This window comes from Dermacentor albipictus, chromosome 6 (assembly GCF_038994185.2).
Source record: "Dermacentor albipictus isolate Rhodes 1998 colony chromosome 6, USDA_Dalb.pri_finalv2, whole genome shotgun sequence".
Taxonomy (NCBI): Eukaryota; Metazoa; Arthropoda; class Arachnida; order Ixodida; family Ixodidae; genus Dermacentor; species Dermacentor albipictus.
The window spans coordinates 127,043,348-127,066,425 of record NC_091826.1 but is presented as its reverse complement, the minus strand read 5'-3'; the positions used below and the strand labels follow the sequence as shown (position 1 = coordinate 127,066,425).

At 44.6% G+C, this 23,078-nt stretch overlaps 3 protein-coding genes across 9 annotated transcripts in view; 2 read left to right on the top strand and 1 right to left on the bottom strand.

The window, feature by feature from the left end:
* LOC135899451 (uncharacterized) overlaps positions 1–23,078 on the top strand; it is a 361,492-nt gene that overhangs the window by 241,765 nt on the left and 96,649 nt on the right. The window lies entirely within an intron of this gene.
* LOC135899454 (uncharacterized) lies at positions 2,646–5,159 on the top strand. Its single transcript, XM_065428709.1, has 3 exons — positions 2,646–2,668; positions 2,772–2,989; positions 4,481–5,159. Exons 1-3 carry the CDS (start codon positions 2,661–2,663, stop codon positions 4,648–4,650), a joined length of 396 nt encoding a protein of 131 aa, XP_065284781.1. The 5' UTR covers positions 2,646–2,660; the 3' UTR covers positions 4,651–5,159.
* LOC135899452 (uncharacterized) lies at positions 5,298–7,443 on the bottom strand. Its single transcript, XM_065428708.1, has 3 exons — positions 6,893–7,443; positions 6,532–6,735; positions 5,298–6,056 (listed from the first exon to the last, which is right to left on the bottom strand). The coding sequence occupies exons 1-3, from the start codon at positions 7,365–7,367 to the stop codon at positions 5,662–5,664; spliced, it is 1,074 nt and encodes a 357-aa protein (XP_065284780.1). The 5' UTR covers positions 7,368–7,443; the 3' UTR covers positions 5,298–5,661.

Genomic DNA, 23,078 nt, shown 5'->3' with positions numbered 1-23,078 from the left:
GTGTGCCCGCGGGTTTCCCTGGCCTTGGGATCTAGGGAGACCAGCGGGATTTAAGCAGATGTTTCTACTGTGCTCTTGTGTGTGCCCTCCCAGAAAGATGTAGTCTGGTATGACCTGACCTGTAGGCCAGATACCCATTAAGAGTCTCACCAACGGCATAGGCTAGAGAGCGACCCTCTGTGTGATGCCAGACTCCGAGGCCACGACCCCAGACTCCTGCATTGTTCGCACACTTACGCCGAGGACCTTAACACTCAACATAGGAATGGGCACCTAAGAGCTGCGCTCTGAGAAGAAAGGCACTTTCTTTCGAGTTCGTATGGTTGCGGCAGATGGTGGCGTGCATGCCCTTGCGTTAACTATGTTGCAATGAAAGCTGTTCTGATTTGTTCCAATGAGGGGACACAGGTGCTGCATTAGCAAGGGGGATCAAACAGTACCAACTTATGAATGCCATCTAATCTACATTCTAATGCGAGTGATTACGCTTAGCCGTAGAGTTTTAGTTTAGGGTACGCAAGAACTAGGGTCGACGGTGCTGCCCATGTGCAGACCGCTATGTCTACTTGCGTCCTTAAGTTTTTGGGAAATCTACATCGCTGCCCCTGAGAGTATGGCCCCTTGAATATTGGCTAATCTGTCGTCCACCGACGAGAGTGAGGACTGTTTTCGAATGACGGTAGCAGTACGGCACTTGGCCGCCCGGCTGCGTGTCTGCAAAGTGCGCGTGTGCTCAGCGTGCAGTTTAGTCATTTATCTCTTTCAATGATTTTCTGGCGCTGCATTAGAGCAGTACATGCTACGGGCGTGATGAGAGGTTTTAGCTGCGTGAAGTGGTATTCGCTCGCCTTTTTTCTTTTTGCTGAGCTGTATGAAGCGTACGTCTCAGAACACAAAGCGACTGCGCAGTCTGGAATTGCTTGAGCACTTAATTCATTTATTCATGCAATACTGCTGCCCTTTCGCAGCCAAGGCCGCAATGGTTAAAGATTAAACAATCAAATTGAAGGGGCCCTTAATTATCCCAATGTGGAAGCATTGCGACCACCTCGCGATGCCTGTGCACTTTCAGTGGTCTTAATTTAACTTCGCCCTAACTAACAACCAAAGGTTGTGAATTCGAGTGTCTTAATTAACTCTACTTTAATTACCTTTGCCTTAATTAATACCATAAGTCATGGGTTTGACTCCTGCCAAGGTCGTCAGATCGAGTGTCTTAATGAACTATAGACTAACTGTGCTTTAATTTCACTTAACACCAAGGGCTATGGGTTCGACTCCTGCCAATGGTGTGGGTTCGAGTGCCATAATTAACATTGCTTCAATTAAATTTGAATTAATTGATGTCATCAACTGCCTCGCTTGGCTCACTTAACTTTTTCGACCATCAGGGTCACACAACGCCGACAACACTGGATTTTCCGCCTCATGAGCCATATAATGTTTCCGCATTAATAACCAACATGAGGTACAAGTGTGCGATGTGGCAGTAGAGGGTAAAAATAAAAATCAAACCCAAGCTCGTTCAAAACCTATACAAGACAAAAAGAAAGCACTTCCAGTTAAGGGTGAGCAAGAACAGTGAGAAGAAATGTCAACACATAATAATACATCAAATTGCAAATGGCAAAAGTAAACAAAACGAAGAAAAATATTTGCGATGCACATGCCGCTGATGTGGTGCAAGGAAATGACACATGTAAAGTTGATAGCGCACATAGTCAAGGAGAGCACGCAATCATATTTCAACAATAGATAAAATTCTGGAAGCACGTTTCACTGCGTGATAATCCTGCACAAGTAATCAAGCACACAGTCAAAACAAATTATGAAGGGAAGAATGAAGAACCTTTAGAAAACAGTGTAAACAAATTATACCACACAACATCCTATGAAGTGGCAAGAGGTTCGGGAATAAATATACAAATTACTTAAAAAAAGACAGCAGAGAGTTTTAGAATAGGGGCCCCAAACGTTTTGGGGCCCCAGAGGAATAGCATTTAAGCGACTGTGCATGCGCGAGACGCAAACTGCGTTTGGGTTTTGCGTCAGGAAGGCAATTTCACCGATTTAGCAGGAGCCCAAACAGCAGCCCCGAACGCTCTCGTCAAAAAATATGGCAGCACCCATCGAAGCAACGGCTCTAACTTAGCACCAAACTGGGCTCGATTCGTGCTGATGTGTGCAGTTCCTAAGCTAGGAGAAGTGACTAGGGTTGTCGCTTTCTCTCAACTAACCTGTGTAATGAAGATTGGTTCACTAGACGCCGCTGATTCCGAATTCGATTGTCGATTTCGTGGCTCGTAGGCCTAACATGAAAACGCTTCGGCTGGGCAAGAAGCAGGCGAGGAGAGATGGAAGAATCCACTGGTGAAGCCAAACTTGAGGACAAATGCAGCCGAGGCGTACCTTAGCCAAAGACTACACATTTGTTCTGACAACCATTTCCGAAATAGCACCTATGCAAACACGATTTTCTTTACACGATGACATCGCTTTGTTGTGCGAGGTTCGCGCAGTGAATCCATTTGTAGATCTGGCAGGCTGGGCAAGCGTGTGTAGAAACATAAAAATGGCAACAAGGAAGTACTTCAGCCAGCGCACTCCATGACAGGCCAGACCTGCTGCTCGCTCAGTACTGACGCAACGACCGGGCGAACATGAGGAAGTAAGTACTATCCACCGTTGTTATCGCCAGTGCCTATTTTTGTTTTTCTTTCCTGTGGTGGTTTGATGTCTACTTGTATTCATCTATAGTTCTCGCTTCGCAGGTCTGGAACTGAAGAGCAATACTCAGAAAAGGATCCTCTTCTACAGGAGATTTCCCAGTTAGCGGATGATTTTGGCCATAAAGTCAGGCTTACTGCTGCGTGGAAAGTGGCTTGTGCGTGTCAGCAGCCGTCTTCCATCTCGGTTGTGGAGTGTAGTGCCACCTCTGACGCAAGAGATACTGCTGCGGCATTGCACGCCAAGGAGGCTGACCTCACATGTAAGGTTTGAGTGTCTGCAAGGCAGCACCATGCACTTCATGAACCCCGCGTTCAGCACATCTTATGCGAACATTTAACATATTTTTTCATTCCAGGAGAAATGCACCAGCCCTGCATTTATAGCTTCTTGCCACGATGCAGCCATGATGTATTGCTATCTTTAACACAGTAACAGCTACACATGTATGTGGGACAGTGATTGTGGTAAATACGTTCAAAGTTAGAGCATCATATTAGGGTATTGTGATTGTATACTTAATGCATGTCAAAATTACAAAATACATCACTCTTTGTGTCTGTCATACCATGTTCCGTATTAGTGCTTCCCACAGCACTAGTTGCATTTTAGTTGCTATCTGTACTGTGAAAGACAGCGCATACGCTGTTCACCCGTCCTTTTGTGCCCAACTGAGGTGGTGTTTCAGCTCAAGTATGTCTAAGCCACTACAGCAAGTAGGAAGATCTGTAGGGGCTGCACTACACTACAGCACCAGAGAAGAAGACATTGTAGCAACATGAATTCCTCTTAGCACGGAAGAGAAATAGTACTAGGAATAGTGACATGTCTGTCAACATTTATTTTGATCCAGACAACATGGATTACACAAACATCACTGCACCACAACTAATGCGAATGCATGTCAAGAGCTGCACACAGATGAAATGTACAACTTTGATGTTTATGCAATGTTTTTAACATGAGAACAATAGCACGTCAGGTTTGCAAACATTTATTTCAACTAAGGGGTTATGGATAAGTCAGACAGTGCTGCATCACAACCTATGCAAACATAGGTCAAATATCATCATCCATGCAACAATGCAGTAAAGATGAACATGCAATGTTCTACTCAATGTGCTCCATTTAACATCATAGTTACTGGCTGTACATGAAAAGATATTTCACTTTACCGTTCAAATGGTGCATTGTGCTAAGCAGAGACTTTTTTTTTTCAATACATGTGGCGAAAGGACACATGCTATTTAGTTGTATGTTTAAAGCACCACAGCATGCCGCCAAAACTAAGCTGTAAGGTGCCTTCATGAGCCTGCATTATGCAGCAGGAAGAAGCAGATGTGGTGATATGACTTTCATATTTCTTCGTTTGACTGCCTCTTAGGAGGCAAAAGAAGTAATGCCAGCTAGAGTATAATATTACAGAATTCGTTTGTGTCTTCTATTTTCATCCAGAGAATGTGGATGAAGAAAGTCCAGCGATAACACAGTTGCTGCAAACATATGAAGATGTACAACCAGGCGATGAAGCTGCATTAAACTTGGATGTGCAACCTGCAGCAACTCCTGAGCATCCAAGTGCACAGCCTGACCCTGATCAGTGTAGTGCAAGAGGGACGCTGTGGGGAAGGCAATATTTGCTGTGCGTAGTTGGGCCACATGTGAAATACAAATGTTGCGTGGAGTAGCTTGTCATTGTCTATTTACCAACGGCATCTTAGCAGTACCCGTCTCATTTGATCTTTATTTGCAGGTGTAAAAAGAGCTGCCGAGGTGGGCAACCTGGCTTTCTTCGAAAGAAGGCCACACTATGAGAAATCGATGAGAGCCATGGAGTGCTCCATAGAGGAACAAAAGATTGCCCTCGCAGAGCAGCGCCTCAGTCTGGAGGTTAACCAGCTGGAGTCAAGAAGGCGGCAATGAGAGGGGCAGCAGCGAATGCTAGACAAAGACAGACAGCTGTGGGTTGAAGAACTTGGAAGGCTGCAGAAGCAGCATGAAACAAATGCAGGAGTTGAGGGCAGAATGAGAAGCATCCTTTGCAACCCAGAGAGCACTTCTCGAAATCATACACAAGCTTTTGCAGAATAAAAAATAAACGTCCTTTAAGCTCAGTACGGGTGCATTTATTTCTTCAATAAGGAAGTTACGAGGTCATTATCCTTGTAACATCATGCCTAAATGCTTGAATTATTTCGGGAGGCATTCCTTGCAACCCAGAGGGCTATTCTTGATGTAGCACACAAGCTTAGTCATGTGTTCGACGAAAACTTGTCTGGCGAGGAAACATATTGATGCCAAAAAACTTGCACTCTACGTTCTTTATTTTTATCTTATTCTTGGCAAGTGCTCGTTTTTTGGCACCAATACACAAGCTTCCGCAAAATAAAAAATAAATATCCTTGAAGCTCGCCATGGTGCATTTATTTCATCAAAAAGGGAACTTGTGAGGTCATTAATCCTTGTAACATCATGCCTAAATGCTTGAATTCTTTCGGGAGGCATTTCTTGCAACCCAGAGGACTCTTCTTGAAGTCATACACAAGCTTTTGCAGAATAAAAAATAAACATCCTTGAAGCGCAACACGATGCATTTATTTCTATAAAAAAGAACTTAGAGGTCATTATCCTTGTAACATCATGCCGTAAATACTTGAAAATACAATTATTTCGCAAATTAAAGTGCTTTAAAACTACGGCTCTGATGCTGGTGCTCTACCACTGCTCTAGTACTGCATACAAGCTGAATAAAGCTTGCTTTAACAGGTCACGCAACATGTAGCATCGGCAAACATAAGATTGTTCAGTGGCTCAAATGCAGCCAATAATTGCTTGACAATTGTAAAGTGCTTTCCAAAATGCTCCTGTGGGCTACACATATGGAAGTTCCAAAGACATATACGTGAGATCTGCGATCCGAGGGGATTGAGGATCTCAAGCAGTGACAGGAACCAGATATTCTGACAGAGATGGCGGTCTTAAGTCAAAAAACATCGAAACTTTACTGCCATACAAACATGTATGGCAGTTTGTGAGGATTGTACCTACTTTGTACATCTGCGGCATATTTTGTAGAAGAATATTTCGATTTTTTTTAAAGTCCAAGAATTCAAACAGTCCAACAGTCTTGCCGAACCCCCATTCTACGGCCTGGTGGACTGTACTCATGCCCGCATTAAACCTTTGCTGTGTCTCCGTCTGAGAAGAGCCGGCATATGGGCGCGTCAGCAGTGGACGTACTGGATAGGCAGGGTCACCATAGATGGTGTACGAGGAACCCTGCACCAAGTGCTCAAGCCTGCTGTAAAGGCCGCTGTCTCTCAGGATACCTACAACAGAAGTAACTCTCCTCAGCACTCTGCAGGCACCCAAGAAATTTTCTCACAAAGAGCACTAAAAGAGATTTCATAGCTGAAGTGCCTCAACAAGAATATTGCTTAAAAAATAAAATGGCACTTACAATGGTTCTTTCTCAATCTTTGTGTCTCATGATATTAGCTTGGTCAGTGAATAACAGAAGGCCTTGTTGGCTACTATGCATGCAGTTATATTCTCAATAATTCTGGGGTGCAGGTGCACACAGCATGAAAGAAAACCAATAATCACGTTTCCTTAAGGTGATCAAACATGCACAAAGTGCACTATAAGTAAACGTCCTGTGTACCTTTTAGTCTTCACATAAGATGTGCAGCATTATTCTTCATTGCAAAATATTTTTGTAATGACCACTGTTTCTATGAAAATACCATTATTTGATTAAAAAAAACATTTTGCAACATAGTAAGTCTGTCATGGTGTACCTACCAGCGTCGTGTCTGTGACCTGGATAGGGGCCGTCAAGATCACACACGATGCCGTTGGCGCTCATGACAGATTGATATTTCACACCAGGGACGCGCTTATGACCAGAGAAATGTATTCTCTGGTTCACCGATGGCCGGCAGATCGGTCTCGCTGTCCCATCCACGAAGCCCCAGCAGTTTTTAAGTGGTGCACCTCTGCGATGCACTGCCTGTAAAGAAAATTAGATAATGCAAACAATTACTTTGCCACTCAGGAATTGCTCAAAGAATTTCAGAGTAATCTGGTTACGTTTCGTGCTAGTTTCAGCGAGGCATATCTATGCACTCATGTTCACGCAGTTAGGTATTTCAATGCTCTGTACTTGCCTGAGAAAAACGACCTAGTTCTGCAAGGTTCAGCCACTTGTTATTAGTTAAGTCCAGTAGGTGTCCAAAGTTGTCTTCAATGTGCGTGAGCACCTTTGACACAATGCTTGACAAAGTGGAATAGTGGCGGCCAAACAGTGGCTCCAAATCCCACCACCTGTTGGGATACGCCAGCCTGCGTAGGGTTATTAGAAGAGCTTCCTCGCCACTTACGCAGACACCCTGGGTGCTTCTTACAATGTCCGGGATAAGCAGAGACGTGCTCAGGTCATTGAGGTGTTCCTTATGAAACCTAAACATCCGCCTAAAAGCATCTTCCTGCAGTTTAAATAGGCCGTTTACCGACTTATACCGCCGTGGTGTGCGCTGTCCATATCCAAGGAAAATGTCTTCCAGATCACTCCAGCTGAGATCTAGATGGAGTAGCTGCTCAGAAAGAACACCTACGCGCGATCGACTCACTTTCGGCATGAATGGTGATGGCAAACTGAACTTTACGTCGCAAACACGGCAAGAAGCACGACTGGCTCTGAGTATAGTCTACTAGCACGCGCGCAAGTGTGAGCTTGTGGATTAACTTGGCTGGTGAAGGCACGTAAAGTTGGTTACTCAAAACTAAGCGGCAACTAATTGTTTGCTGCTGATAGATTGACCTCTATATCGTAGTTAAGCGGAAAACACGACAATGAAAATTACCATTCTTATCATAAAATGGTATGTTTATTTCATTGTTTCTAATAGCTTTTCTTTGACGCCGTAGTGGCGTTGTCAGCGCAAGACATGACGTCCTGAACAGGAAAGGGCCAGGACTAGCCCAGCGCTTGGCGAAGGGGGTGGACGACTTGCGCGAGCTATCCCCTCAGGTGCAGATCGTGGTGTGCACGGTGCCGGAGGTGCCTGTGCGTGACAGTCACGTACAAAGAGCCGTAATGGCTGCCAATGAGGCAATATGGAAAATGAGCCGAGAGAAAGGCTTCGAGGTTGTCGAAGTAAACAGGGAAGTGAGAAGTTGTGGTGGTTTTAAACGAGATGGGATCCACTTCAATTACAGGCTAGCACGAGAAGTGGGCTGGCGACTTGGGGGTCGCGCTGTTGCTTTTTTAGGGGGCCCGCGGGCGCTCAGGAGGTCAGAGTAGGTAGTAATAAAGAAGGTCCCCTAGGGGAACAGCAGAAGAGCATCGCCGTCGATAAGAGAAAAAGGAGGAAAGCAAGAACAAGAGCTCGCCATGCAATAGGCTACATAAACATGCAGGGCGGCAGAAGAAAGGAAAAGTGGGCAGAGATTGAGGAGCAGTTACATAGAGAACAAATAGGGGTATATGCGGTTACAGAAACGCACCTTAGAGTTATTGAGAATTATGTATGGGAAGGGTGCAACAGAACTAAGTCGGAAAGAAAGGGAGGGGGAGTCGGAATGCTCATCCATCAGGGAGCCAAATGGAAAAGAGTAAATTCACAATGTCAAGAGCATCTTTGGTTATCAGGTACAATGAGTGGGAAAGAAACTTGGCTTGGAGTTACGTATTTGTGGACCGGAATAAATTGCACAGAGAAGAATAAAGAGTTAGTGGAATGCATAAGCGCTGATATTAGGGGTTTCGGGAATGGTGCTGAGATAGTCCTATTAGGTGACATGAATGCCCACATACAGGATTTAGATGGCTATACCGACAATAACGGGAAGTCAATGCTAGACCTTTGCGAGCAACATAACCTCGTGATCGTGAATATAGGGCCTAAGTGTGAAGGACAGATCACGTGGGAAGTGGGAAACCGGCAATCGACCATTGATTACTGTCTGATGACAGAAGGAATTCATGATAAGTTGAGAGAAATGGTCATCGATGAGGAAGGGTTTAGCAGCATAGGGAGTGACCATAAACGCATCATTTTGAAAATGGGATATGTAGTTGGGAAAGAGAGCAACGAACGCAAAATGGCCAGCCCAAATTTGAACGCTGAACAAATAGCAAATATAGTCACTAGAGTGGAGGAAGAAATTGGCAAGTCGCCAAGTAAGGGGTGGGAATATGGTGAGCTTCTAAGTGTAGTAACGACAGAAATACGGAAAGAGAAACAACACGTTCATTGGAAAGGAAAAAAGAAACCGAAAAGCTGGTGGAACAAGGAGATACGAGAAGCGATCGCCGAAAGACAGAAAGCATCTCGAGAGCACAGGCAGGCAAAGAAGGCGCAGTTGCCACAGGATGAAGTAACCGGTAAATGGGAAATATACCGGGAGAAAAAGTCTATGGTTCAAATACTGGTGCAAGCAAAATTAAAAGGTGAAAGTGAAAGTTGGTTGTCAGAAATACGTGAGAAAAAGAAGGCCGCACCTAGAATATTTTGGAATCACATAAAATTATTAGGCAGGAAATCAACAACAATACAACAACATATCCTAGACGAAGATGAAAACAGACTGGAAGGAGAAGCAGCAATAAATTACATCCAAAAAGTAACAGCCGAATCTTTCCAAGGCAAGGACGAGGTTGTATTTGAAGAAAAAAAGAGCATGAAAGAGACCCAAGGGGGAAAGGAGCTAGTGCTTACAAATTTAAACTGGAAGAAAGCGGAAGAGAAAATTCCTAAGCGCACAGCCACAGGGCTAGACGAGGTTCCCGTTAGGCTGATAAATGAACTGGGACCAAAAAGTAAGGAAGCTCTCGTGAAAGCAGTTGAAAAAACTTTAAAAGATAGACGAATACCAGACAGTTGGCGACAAAGTAGAATGAATTTAATTTATAAAGGTAAGGGGGAGAAAGACAGAATTCACTCGTATAGACCGTTGACCATTACATCGGTAATATACAGGCTAGCAATGCAGGCAATCAAATTAAAGCTTCAAGCATGGGCAGAAAATAATGACATTTTGGGAGAGCTTCAGAATGGCTTTAGAATAGGTAGGCGTTTGGATGATAACTTGTTTGTTCTTACTCAGTGTATTGAAATATCAAAAGCAGAAAGCAGACCGTTGTATGTGGCCTTTTTGGACATTACAGGAGCATACGACAACGTAGACCGCAGCATTTTGTGGGATATTCTGGAAGGGGAAGGCTTAGGTAACGATTGTATACAGCTTTTGAGAGAGATTTACCTAGAAAATACTGTTTGCGTTGAATGGGAAGGGATGAGGAGCGCGGAGAAAGTTCATATCAACAAGGGACTGAGGCAGGGGTGCCCTTTATCCCCGCTGCTGTTTATGATGTACATGGTGAGGATGGAGAGGGCGCTAGAAGGAAGTAATATCGGGTTTAATCTCTCATACAAACAGGCAGGTACAGTAATAGAGCAGCAACTCCCAGGTTTATTTTATGCGGACGACATTGTGTTGCTCGCAAACAAGCAAAGTGATTTGCAACGTCTGGCTAATATCTGTGGACAGGAAGGCAACAATTTAGGTTTGAAATTTAGTGTTAGAAAATCAGGTGTTATTGTATTCAATGAAAACAGTGAACAGACAGTGGAGATACAGGGCCAAGAAATACCTCGGGTAACAGAATATAAATACCTTGGTATATGGATAAACGAAGGCAACGGATATATGGAAACACAGGAAAAAACCATAACAGTCAAGGGGAAGAGAAATGCAGCCATAATGAAGCACAGAGCGCTATGGGGATACAATAGGTACGAGGTCCTCCGAGGTATGTGGAAAGGGGTAATGGTTCCAGGACTTACTTTTGCAAATGCGGTTGTTTGCTTTAAATCAGGGGTACAATCAGGACTCGACGGGAACCAAAGGTCAGTGGGTCGCCTCGCATTGGGCGCTCACGGGAAGACTACAAATGAAGCTGTGCAAGGGGATATGGGCTGGACTAGTTTTGAAGTGAGGGAAGCTCGCAGTAAAATTGAGTATGAAGAACGGCTGAGGAATATGGAGGAAAGTAAATGGGCTGGGAGAGTGTTCAGGTATCTGTACAGGCAAAACATTGATTCACAGTGGAGGAAAAGAACTAGGAAGCTTACCAGCAAGTATGCGGCCTGTGGGGTGGGCAACACAGGAACAAAGAAGGTCAAGCGGAAAGTCAGAGAGGCTGAATTAATCTCATGGGTGGCGGCAATGGAAAAGAAACCTGCCATGAGTAACTACTTAAGGGAAAAAAACGAAATTAGGAAAGAAACCATTTATGATAACTCAAAGGGAAGCTCATTACTTTTCGAAGCGAGATCGGGATGCCTTAGAACACGCACGTATAAAGCGAGATATAAGAAGGAAGAAGAAGCATGTGCTTGCTGCGGTAAAGCTAGGGAAACGACGGAGCATATTTTATTAGAATGTGAAGACATCTATCCAGCGGTCGATTTAGGCACCACTGGCCTCCTTGAAGCCCTTGGGTTCAGCGGGAGCAGTGGTAAAGCAAACAGGTCCGCAATAGACATCAGTAAGAGGCGATTGGAGGATTGGTGGAAGAAAAGTAGAGAAACGACAAAGGACGGAGACGTACAAAAGCACAGTTCGCAATAGGGTATCAGAAAATTTGGACGTGGTAGTTCATAGTGTGTGTGTTTTTGTTTTTTTTTTCTCTCATTGGTTAACCTAGGTAGGATATTAGGCAGCATAGTAGCAAGAGCTTGGTGGCGCAAGCCACCGCCCCGTTCCAAAGGGGACGCTCATAACATCCATCCATCCATCCATCCAGCTGTTCGCAAACGATAAGTCTATTATAAATCTCTTGACTCCTGCGTGCCCCAACGCTAACACCCCCGAAGCTCTTTCGGGCCCCAAACTATTCGGCCTTATTTTAAAGCTCTCTAATTACCAAGGCCGCTGAGCATGCGTTCCCGATGTAGCTGAATTGTCGAAATGCGGTTATTTTCATATTCTCATTTTGATATGTTCTAGCTTCTCTTTCTTTGCTGTACGTCCTTTCATTATCGAGAGACTTCGTAAAAAACTGGAGATGCAGATGTTGTAAGCCCGCCCGCGCCAACCCGCCGCGGTACGTGCAGGCAGCCAAGCGAACGACAACGAAGAGCGTAGCAGGATGCATAGATGTTATGAGCGTCCCCTTTGGAACGGGGTGGTGGGTTGCGCCACCGAACTGTTGCTTTTATGCTGCCTAATGTCATACCTAGGTTAAAAAAAAGAAAATAAAAACACTGAACTCTCACAACCAAATTTTCTGACCCCCTATTGCGAACTTTGCTTTTGTACGTCTCCGGTTTTTTTTTTTGTCGTTTCCCTACTTGTTTACCAAGCTTCCAATCGCCTCTCACTAATCTCTATTGCGCACATGTTTACTTTTCCCGTGCTCTCGCTGAACCCAAGGGCTTCAAGGAGGCCAGTGGTGCCTAAATCGACCGCTGGGCAGACGTCTTCACATTCTACTAAAACGCGCTCCATCGTTTTCCTAGCTTTACCGCAGCAAGCACTATGCTTCTTCTTCCTTCCTGTATCACGCTTTGTAGGTACGTGTTTTAAGGCATCCCGATCTCGCTTCGAAAAGTAATGAGCTTCCCTTTGAATTATCATAAATTGTTATCATAAATGGGGCGCTGCGTGCAGGATGGATGGATGGATGGATGGTTGAGGCTCAACCATTTGAATCGGGCGGCGCGCGACCTAGCTTTGAATGGTACTATATGCATGCATGCCTATGTATTTACTCCTTTACTTTTGCTTTGATATTATCCACCATTCTGATAGCCTCCGTTTAGTTATTTCTACCTGTTTAAAGTATATTTTACTTTCACTGTCTTTAAAACCCAAAGCTTTGAATAGTTCCCCATTACATTCAACTGCAGGGAGAAGTTGTTTACAAGCAAGTATCAAGCGTTCAGCCGTTTCCTCCACCTCTCCACATGCTCCGCACAACAAATCTATCTCCTGGTATCTGACTCGGTACATTTTTAGTCCGCAGCACACCGGTCCTGGCCTCAAACAACAATGAGCTTCCCTTAGAGTTATCGTAAATATTTTATTTGGCTATTTCTTGCTTAAACGTCCTGTATGTCTCTAATGCTGATTTGGTTTGCATCTCTGTTTTCCACATACCCCTCTCTGTCTCCTTAACCTTTTTCTTGACGGATGATTCCTTACCTGTCCCCCCACTGCTGCCCAAGTATTTGCTTGACAATTTTCTAGTTCGCTTCTTCCACCTTGTGTCAACATTCCTCGTGTATAAGTAACTGAAAACCTTCCTAGCCCACCGCATTTCCCCCATTTTTCTCAATCGCTCCTCAAATACTACCATGCTACTAGCCTCTCTGCCCTCGAAAGAAGACCATGCCAGATCCCCCTGCACCCCATGATTTGGTGTCTTGCCCTATGTGCTCCCTGAGCGAGCCTACCCACACCACGTTGCCTAGTTTCCAACTGTTGCCGGGTCTCTGCTCTCATACATAGAACTGCATTGGCAAAAGGCAGGCCTGGAACCATTACCCCCTTCCATATCCCTCGAACTACCTCGTAGCTATTGTAGTTCCACAGTACCCTACTCTTCATAATCGCTGCACTTCTGTTACCTTTAGTCCTTACATATTTTTCGTACTCTGTCAGATACTCAATGCCATTATTTATCCACACCCCAAGACACTTGTATTTATCGACTATTTCCAGCGTGGCCTCCTGTATCTTATGCTCGCCGCAAATGTTATCATTAAAAATCATGACTGCTGATTTTTCTTTGCTAAACTTCAAGCCTAATGTCTCCTTCTGTACCACATATGTCCATCAATATCTGCAAATCTTCTGTATTGTCAGCCATTAATACAATATCATCCGCGTACATCAGTCCTGGTAATGACTGTTCAATCAATTTTCCTTGTTTGAAAAATGATCGGTTGAAGCCGAGTCCGCTTTGCTGTATTTTGGCCTCTAAACCTTGTAGGTACAGCATAGACATCAGAGGTGACAATGGACACCCCTGCCTAAGCTCCCGCCGAATCATTACAGGCTCCGAAACCTGCTTTTCCCATTGTGTAATCACCCGGTTACATTTATAGATATCTTTTAAGAAATTGGTTACACCATCTTGCACTCCTGAAGTTTCCAGAATGCCCCACAAGCGCTCTTGAACAGGGGCGTAGCCAGCAGGGGGGAGGGGGGCTTATGGGGCTTCAGCCTCCCCCCCCCCCCCCGAAATTTTTTCGTGCAGTCCATGCACCGCCGACCAAAGCAACCCCCGGCGCCGGAAATCATTCTGGATTTTGTCTAGAATGTCTTCTCACGCTCGAAAAGACATTTCACCGCGAACATTGCGAACTCGGGCTGGATTTGGCGGTAACATCCACGCATCTGGAGTCACATAATACAAGGAGCCCCCTCCTAGCACAAAGGTCGTTTTGATGGCGAGCGGGCTCGTCGCGGCATATCGCGGAGGCAGCGGAATCTATGGAGCGCATGGATGTCAATTCTGAAACTTCATGGGCATAAAGTTCTTATAAACTTTTGATGTGAAAGGTGCATTAACATTTCCAAAGTTGGACTTACGATTTTCAATTGCGGAACTTTGTAAGTTTTATGTTGTTATATACATTTGGCACCAAAGGTTAATTGACTTTTCTAAAATCTTACATCGGAACATACAACGACAAAAGCCAAATCAACACACTATCAGACAATTTGACAAAGCACGCAGCGAAGTCCGATGAGACGAAACGTTGTGGTGGTTCGTTTGTGCCGTCATATCATAAAATCAACATTTTTTTTTCACCTACGCCAAAGCATCCATGTCAAGATACGAAAGCCAGCCAAGGTAACTATGTTCTTGAGACGAAACGTTGTGGTGGTTCGTTTGTGCCGTCATATCATAAAATCAACATTTTTTTTTCACCTACGCCAAAGCATCCATGTCAAGATACGAAAGCCAGCCAAGGTAACTATGTTCTTTCTTATTTTTTCTACATTTATTTGCAAGGACACATTGAGCCTCTCCTTTTTTTTGTTCTCGCTACCCTACCCGCGGGCAGCCAGAGCCAGCGAGAGCGCATGCCTTTTTCTGTGTTGCCTCTACCACCGCGCAGTGCACTTCGGTGCGCGTTCGGTTTTCTCTGGCCGAGTGAATTTTCGCCTTGGAGAGTTTTGGACGCTTTCTGGCTGGCAGACTAGAAAAAGAAGCAATGGTCGCTCGCCGCTCGCCGCCATCACTGTGGGGACTCGACGGAATGCAACGCGTTCGCCTGAGCATAACCTCCCAGGAATATTTTGTCTCGCCGGTGTAGGATACAGAGCATCATGCGTACGGTTCTTTGTGGGCCAAACGTCTCACGTTTTCTTCGATATTCTTTCGGTAGCCACATTAGGTGCCCAAAGTAGGCATTCGATTGTGGCCAACAAGCTTTTCTTTGCGTTTGTTCATTTCGGTGGCCCCGCCTCTCAAAAGGAAGAAAAGAATACATTGTTGTGACGCAGCAAATTTCTGCATGGTAAAAGTTCGATTTTGTTACTTCATTTACGGAAAGTAATAGGCCACGGGACGCTTGAGTTGCCGGGTACTCTTATGATATTATTGCGACAGCAATTATATATGGACACTCCAAGCACATTCCTGCCATCGCTGTCGCCCTTGTGTTTCGTATAAAGTCCAAGGGTGATAACACCGTGACCGTGCGCCGCATGGTGTATGTGCGAGGGAAAGCGCATGGCGCATGTGCGAAGAGAAAAGCGGGGAGCAAGCGCGCAGCCTTACGGCGCGCGCTATACATCGGGGGAAGTGGAAGGAGGGTGGGCGGGCCTTAGGATTATGTGATCTGTGAACCCATGATTGCGCAACATGTTTATTTGCCTTGTTTGACACGTTACAACAGTGGCTTTTTTTTAGATGCGTAGATTTATTGGACACTTATATGTATATTTAAATATCTTGTTGCGAGGTTTTGTCTATACGTACATGAGCTTTGTTTCCAGTGACACCTTGTTGCCCTTTATCAAGCTGTATCTTCGCATTTGTATATTCCATTATATCGTCACATTTCTAATGTACGAGGGCGAGCCAAATGAAAGTGAGCCAACCCACCCCGCGCAATAATGGTTCGGTTCATTATCTGCGAGGCATGCGCGTAGCACGCAACCATCGACCATTTACAAAAGGGACATGCAGGTGTGAGGATAAATGCTCTTTAATACTCTCATACACTGGGTTGAACATGGTTGCGTGACGTAATTTACGCTCCAGAAGTTGAGCAGCGTGGTGTTGTGAGGTTTTTGACTGCTGAAGGTATTTCGTAAAAAGAAATTAGTTGCCGTAGTGCTGCCGTGTACGTTGAACATCGGATTTCATTGGCCACTGTGAGGCTTTGGAGCAAACGGTTCAAAGAAGGACGTGAAAGGTGCAAAGATGATCCAGGACTGGGCCAAAGTCACCGTGCAATCACCCCCAACACAATTGCAACATTTGATGGGCTAATAGACAAGAACGGAGGATAAGCATTGATGAACTGGCAGAGCGTGTGAACATCAACCACGCTTTTGTTCCCATCATAATTCATGAACATCTCGGTTATCGGTTCTTGTGTGCGCAATGGATGCCCAAGATGTTGAACCCCCGCCAGAAGACGGAGAATTTTGGCACTGCCTTGACTCATCTGATCTGGCATGACAATGAGGATGACGCCTTCTTGTCTGCAATATTGATCGGGGACGAACCATGGTGCCACTACTACGAGCCTGAAACACGACGTTAAAGCTTACAGTGGAAACATTCTAATTCACCACCCCCAAAGAAATCAAAGGCCGTCATTTCCGCCGGAAAGGTGTTGTTTACGTTTTTAGATCGTCAGGGGCCATTACTGGTAGAATTTGCCAAATATTTAAAGAGTATCAATTGTTTCCGATATTGTGAAACGCCGGATCGGTTGCGTGTCGTAATCAAGAACAAACGACGTGGAAAATAGACGAATGGGGTCATCTTGTTCCCCACGTCGCTGATGTGGTGAATACAAAAATGGCAAAGTTCAAGTGGGAAACGCTTCAACATCCGCCATAAAGCTCAGACCTGTCGCCTTGCCACTTCCACATTTTGGAGCAACTGAAAAAAACAGCTCAAGGGAACCAGATTCGTGTCGGACGATGACGTGTAAAAGTCAGTTGCAGACTTTTTGAAGCAGCAACCCAAAGAGTTTTATGAGACGGGAATCACGCGACTCGTTAGTCAATAGGACAAATGTCTAATTGGTCATGCAGACTAATCTTAAATAATGTATCCCGTTTGTCATATGTTCGCATTGGCTCACTTTCATTTGACTGGCCCTCGTATATGTTGCAAAAATTCCGCTTTTTATACGTGTTCTCTGTTGCGACTATAATTTCGGTGCAATTACTCACGATACACGACCGGTAACACCTGCTTCTACGTAATATATTGGAGCAAAGGACAGCGTTATTGAGATATTTCATTGGCCGTTACATATGTACAAGAATGTAAAAAAGGTTCTTGAATGACAAAGTTTCATTAACATATTTGTCCTCAACTTGTTCATTTCATGGCTTTTACATTTTTTCATATCAGCGGCATGCACTGCTTTGCTGGTTTCGAACTGATATAGTTCTAAAGTTCGTGGGATATTTTCTTTGCTTATTAAATAGACAAGCAAATATCTCAAAAGTATATCAGCATCTTTGGCAATGACAATGCAGTAGGTATTTGATCCATGAATTCATGTATTTGATCCCTCGACAAATTGTTTGAGAGGAAGCTTTATCTCGGGCCCTGTTTCGATGCGGTCTGTTCAGATACATGTAAAACGCAGAAACGCTTTTCTGAGATAACCCCTGGGTCGCTTTTAATGAAACTTGTTGCATTTGAGAGAGAAAGTTAAATTCTAGTGTCTGTTGGTAACGGAATTTCGATTTAGGGTCTGAATTTTGTTTAAGGTATTTTGAAAATTTTGAAATTTTGAAAAAAGTTGAAGCACGACGTTTGCAAATTAATTGCTCTGCATCAAGAATAGATATTGCGGTTCTGTAAACGGCATCTGTTAAAACACTCAAAGCGGACAAATTTGATTTGTCAATTGGTATCTTAGTGAATTTGTTACGTTGTGTACAAGGATTCTGCAAAACCGTATTTCCATAATATTATTTTTTTAGAATAATGTATAAAATAATTTTTTCCACCATAGATATACTATTAGATGCAATTCACAGAATTTTGATATCATTTTTCATTATTGAGTTACAGTTTTAAACTTCATAATTTGGCTTTCTGAAAATTTGCGATTTATGTGAATTTCTAATAAAGAAGTGACTGCCTAAGTAATATATCCAAAACAAAAAATCACTAGAATTAATGTTTTTCTTATAATTGCAAGAAACCTCGTCAAATTTGGTGCAGTGGTTGCCGAGAAAAACGAATTCTCCTTCTACATGTGTTTAGATACGAACACCCGAGCTTAAGCTTCCTCTTACGGAGGAGGCCGAGCTGCAAAGTGCCCCCCCCCCCCCCCCCCGGACGAAATTTTTGGCTACGCCACTGCTCTTGAAGTAAACTGTCATAGGCTCCTTGATATCCAAAAGCAGGATGGATGGAATGGATGGATGGATGTTATGAGGGTCCCCTTTGGAACGGGGCGGTGGCTTGCGCCACCAAGCTCTTGCTACTATGCTGCCTAATATCCTACCTAGGTTAACCAATGAGAAAAAAAAAAAAACACACACACACACACACTATGAACTACCACGTCCAAATTTTCTGATACCCTATTGCGAACTGTGCTTTTGTACGTCTCCGTCCTTTGTCGTTTCCCTACTTTTCTTCCACCAATCCTCCAATCGCCTCTTACTGATGTCTATTGCCGACCTGTTTGCTTTACCACTGCTCCCGCTGAACCCAAGGGCTTCAAGGAGGCCAGTGGTGCCTAAATCGACCGCTGGATAGATGTCTTCACATTCTAATAAAATATGCTCCGTCGTTTCCCTAGCTTTACCCCAGCAAGCACATGCTTCTTCTTCCTTCTTATATCTCGCTTTATACGTGCGTGTTCTAAGGCATCCCGATCTCGCTTCGAAAAGTAATGAGCTTCCCTTTGAGTTATCATAAATGGTTTCTTTCCTAATTTAGTTTTTTCCCCTTAAGTAGTTACTCATGGCAGGTTTCTTTTCCATTGCCGCCACCCATGAGATTAATTCAGCCTCTCTGACTTTCCGCTTGACCTTCTTTGTTGCTGTGTTGCCCGCCCCACAGGCCGCATACTTGCTGGTAAGCTTCCTAGTTCTTTTCCTCCACTGTGAATCAATGTTTTGCCTGTACAGATACCTGAACACTCTCCCAGCCCATTTACTTTCCTCCATATTCCTCAGCCGTTCTTCATACTCAATTTTACTGCGAGCTTCCCTCACTTCAAAACTAGTCCAGCCCATATCCCCTTGCACAGCTTCATTTGTAGTCTTCCCGTGAGCGCCCAATGCGAGGCGACCCACTGACCTTTGGTTCCCGTCGAGTCCTGATTGTACCCCTGATTTAAAGCAAACAACCGCATTTGCAAAAGTAAGTCCTGGAACCATTACCCCTTTCCACATACCTCGGAGGACCTCGTACCTATTGTATCCCCATAGCGCTCTGTGCTTCATTATGGCTGCATTTCTCTTCCCCTTGACTGTTATGGTTTTTTCCTGTGTTTTTTCCTGCGCTGCGAGCAGTAAGACTGCTCGCAGCGCCCTCTGCGCTTTTATTCAAGAAGCGTCCCGCCCGCTCCATACGGAGCAACGTTGGTACCATAGAGTTTCTTATTAAACTCTATGGTTGATACGGAGCGGTGCGCGGACGGCAGACTAGCCAATATTCTAGGGACCATACTACGACGTACTGGAATGGGGCATTTTGTCCTCTGCACAGCAAAACAATGGCAGAACCGGGGACGCTTCTGCAATGACGCCACCAGTAGGACGCTGCGATCTACCGGCGTGCCTAGCGCGCGAAATTTAAACATATTGCGCAAAACTTTCTGTATTTATGATCTAAAACGCTCTCAAAACATTAGAAATCAACTCAAAATCAATTCACAAAAAATAAACACTACAAACTGTTATGATATATCAAAACGGCGTCAAAGCTTGCACCTTTACAACCACAGATCGTGCAGTGTTCCTGATCGTCTGCTCAGCGTTTCGGTTGCAGAAGATAAACACTCGCCTACTCGTTTCCGTTGGGTAAGAACGCATATGTTCTTAGTATTTTGAATCACGACGATAAGAAGCCCGGAAGGAGCACCTGCACTGTGCCTGGTGGGTTGCATGGTATCCCTTTCATGTTGCATCAGCCAGACAGGCGGTTGCTAGGTTTCACTGAAGAAAACAAACAAATGCGCTCGCGCACACACACACATATATTTAGAACTGCAGCGCTTCCCGTGCACACAAAGAATATGCGAACGCGGCAGGAAAAACCGCACCAAGCAATCGGCAAGATCCGTACGTACATGCATGACCTCCGCGACAATCATAACTGCCAATCCCGGAGGCCCTGTGTTGCACCATTATTTTCCCTCTTGCCAGCAATGACACCAAGCTACAGCGACAGATGGCAATGCAAGAGACCCGCGTGCTCCAGCACCCCCTGTCGTCATCGCAAAAAGGCTCGTTTTCGCCGCCGGTCAACACACTACCCTGTTCCAGTACACCATAACCGTACGGAGCCCGTGGCATTCCCATAGGGACAATGGGGCCAATTTTCGCAGGCGACGCTAGGGCCGCGTGGATTCTAACGGTAATTGCACTGATACCAGAAAAACGTTTACTTATAGTAATAGATAATGTTTTGAATATTATTCACTTACAATCTAAATTTAAAAATGACAGGCGACGTCTGAATTATTTCTAGTTGCTTAGAAACGAGAAGGGGATTAACTACCTTTCTTCTCGTTCATTATATAACGAGGGTCTCGAATACGGCTACATTGATGCCTTCAGGTAGCATATGTGGGTTTATTGACCAGTTGCCTTCACCCAAAAAATTCACGTTCTCGTGACGCCTGTGGCAAAAAAGACGGTCCACGTCCGCTGCCAAGGTCTGTGAGTGGTGGCGCTGGCTAACACTCTCAGGGTTCTACTAGGACACATAAATACCCAAGAAAGTGGATGGGGAACCAGCGCCGTGGTAGCTCAATTGGTAGAGCATCGCGCGCGAAATGCGAAGGTTGCGGGTTCTGTTCTCACCTGCGGCAAGTTGTTTTTTCATCCACTTTAATTTCCATTAATTTATCGTTTCTTTATTTCATTTATTAAGCACAAGTAACTTCCCCTATGTTGTCCTTGGTTTCAGTGTTTGTTGGCCTCTTATGAATGTTGCTTAGAAAGTTACGTGTGTATCGAAAGCGCAATGATGCTTGCGAAGAGTGCCGCACAGCAGACGGCCGACGCCGGCGTCGTCTGCTTCTGTTATTGCTGTTGCGCTGCCCGCTTGCATTGGACAGGTATATCCAAATATATATATCTTCTTATTTAGGACTCAGAACTAGCATGTACATTTACCTTTGAAGGTTGACACTGCTACATAGGCCGAATGAAACCACGACGCTAATCACACTAACTTGCTGCTAATAAACAGCAGCTTTGTTATAACATCATCGACGTTTACATGAAATTAAAAGCACGTGCACAGCGTTTAAGAAGATATACTGGTGCGTAACATGCACAGTTATTTATGTGCAACAAGTTACTACGTACAGTCTCGTCACACATTTCTGGTGAACACAAGTTGTCCCCCGCTTAATGAAGAAATACATCCGACCACATAAAACCGTTGCGCGCTGGTATGTTGCTAAAGTTCCTCCACTTTTGTAGCTGAAGATTTCACGCCACTTCGTTCACAATATTAATGAACTGTAACTTGATTTGAGCCAGTGCCTCCTGTTTGAGCAGAAACGCGTAGCTTTCATAAGGGTGAATTCTGTCGCGACAATCTAGTAATGTTGGTCGCGACTGTTCGTCTTCTGGTCCGGAATGCCTGCTTTCTCTCTTGCAGCTAACCACTCGAGGAGTTACGTCATAAAACTTTTCTGTGTTTAAGCTGAATTTGCTTTGAAAAGTTTATAATTTCAGTTAGAAATGTTTCCTGTGCGTGCTAGTTTGATGCATCGCAAATGAAGTTAAACGCCAGCTAAGCCTTTCGGCTTAGCTGGCGTTTCGATCATACAGTTTCTCATTATAACTCCTAGAGAGAAATCTGGCGTCACCGTCTATGGGACTTTCCTAAGACGCGCTGTGCCGTCATGGAAATGACAGTTTACGTATAGAGGCTAACCTTCTAGCCTTTATAGCTTACGTGTCCGCTAAGCTTGTGTTGGCTGGTGTTGTAAGAGGCTTCGTCTAAAACGTGGATATGGCTGCACAAATAACGCGTTCTTAAAGTAAAGTCTTCATAATATGTTTCATTCAGGCGTATAACTTCTTCCAGTGAAGTTTACTCACCTGAAATGCATAACCAAGCGAAGGAAAGCAAGAACAAACGACGAGCTGTTCCAAAGCGAGCACGAATCTTGTCGTCTGTCCTCCAACTTTAGCGGCCTGCTGATACTTTTACTGTTCATATATTTGTACATGCAATAACAAGTTCTCATAGTTAAACAAAAACAACATGTTTTCGTGTAATAATAAAGTTAAAACAGCTTTTTACGTGCTGATTTAGTAGGAAATGAATCATTGTGACAGACGGAACGGTGCTTGCCAGGCAAATAAGTCTTTAAGGCGTCCTGTCTCTCCCAGGACGATGCCAATCCGAAGTCACAATATACCGGCATTCCCTTGCATACCCTTGTGCATACCACAGCGCAGCAGCGCCATATTTCCGTCTAGGTAATATAGTGAGAAATTCTATGGTTTCGATTACCGTTGCCGGCGGTGCGCTGTCGTCGTTTCTATGGTGGCGCCACCCCAAGGCTTGGACACGAAACACGCCACATGCCACAGGCTTGACCATAGTGCAGTGAACTAGAAGGCCTTCTAGTGATGCGAGCGGCTTCCTGGGATCGAGCCTTTCAGCGTGGAATTATGCGGCGGCGCTGGCGTTGACCACTCTTGACAAATGCCGTCGGCCGCACGCTGCAGCGCCTGCAGCAGCGCAGCATTATACTTACTGGGGTATCTTACGAGAAACTCGCTAGCCGGAACTTCGGAAGGAAACAACAACAAAAAAACGTTAATATACGCACACAAAACGAGGAAATATTGGCGTATCCCATGTATCAGTACGAATCTGGGAACAAAAACGGGGCGCGTTGGTTTAGCGACTTCACTGTATTGCA

Coding starts and splice junctions, on each gene's coding strand:
- LOC135899454 (XM_065428709.1), top strand. Junction 2,990..4,480: donor CAAGGAGGCTGACCTCACAT/GTAAGGTTTGAG, acceptor CTTTATTTGCAG/GTGTAAAAAGAGCTGCCGAG.
- LOC135899452 (XM_065428708.1), bottom strand. CDS start 7,367: ATGCCGAAAGTGAGTCGATCGCGCGTAGGTGTTCTTTCTGAGCAGCTA. Junction 6,736..6,892: donor AGGTCGTTTTTCTCAGGCAA/GTACAGAGCATT, acceptor CTTTACAGGCAG/TGCATCGCAGAGGTGCACCA. Junction 6,057..6,531: donor AGGTCACAGACACGACGCTG/GTAGGTACACCA, acceptor CTTCTGTTGTAG/GTATCCTGAGAGACAGCGGC.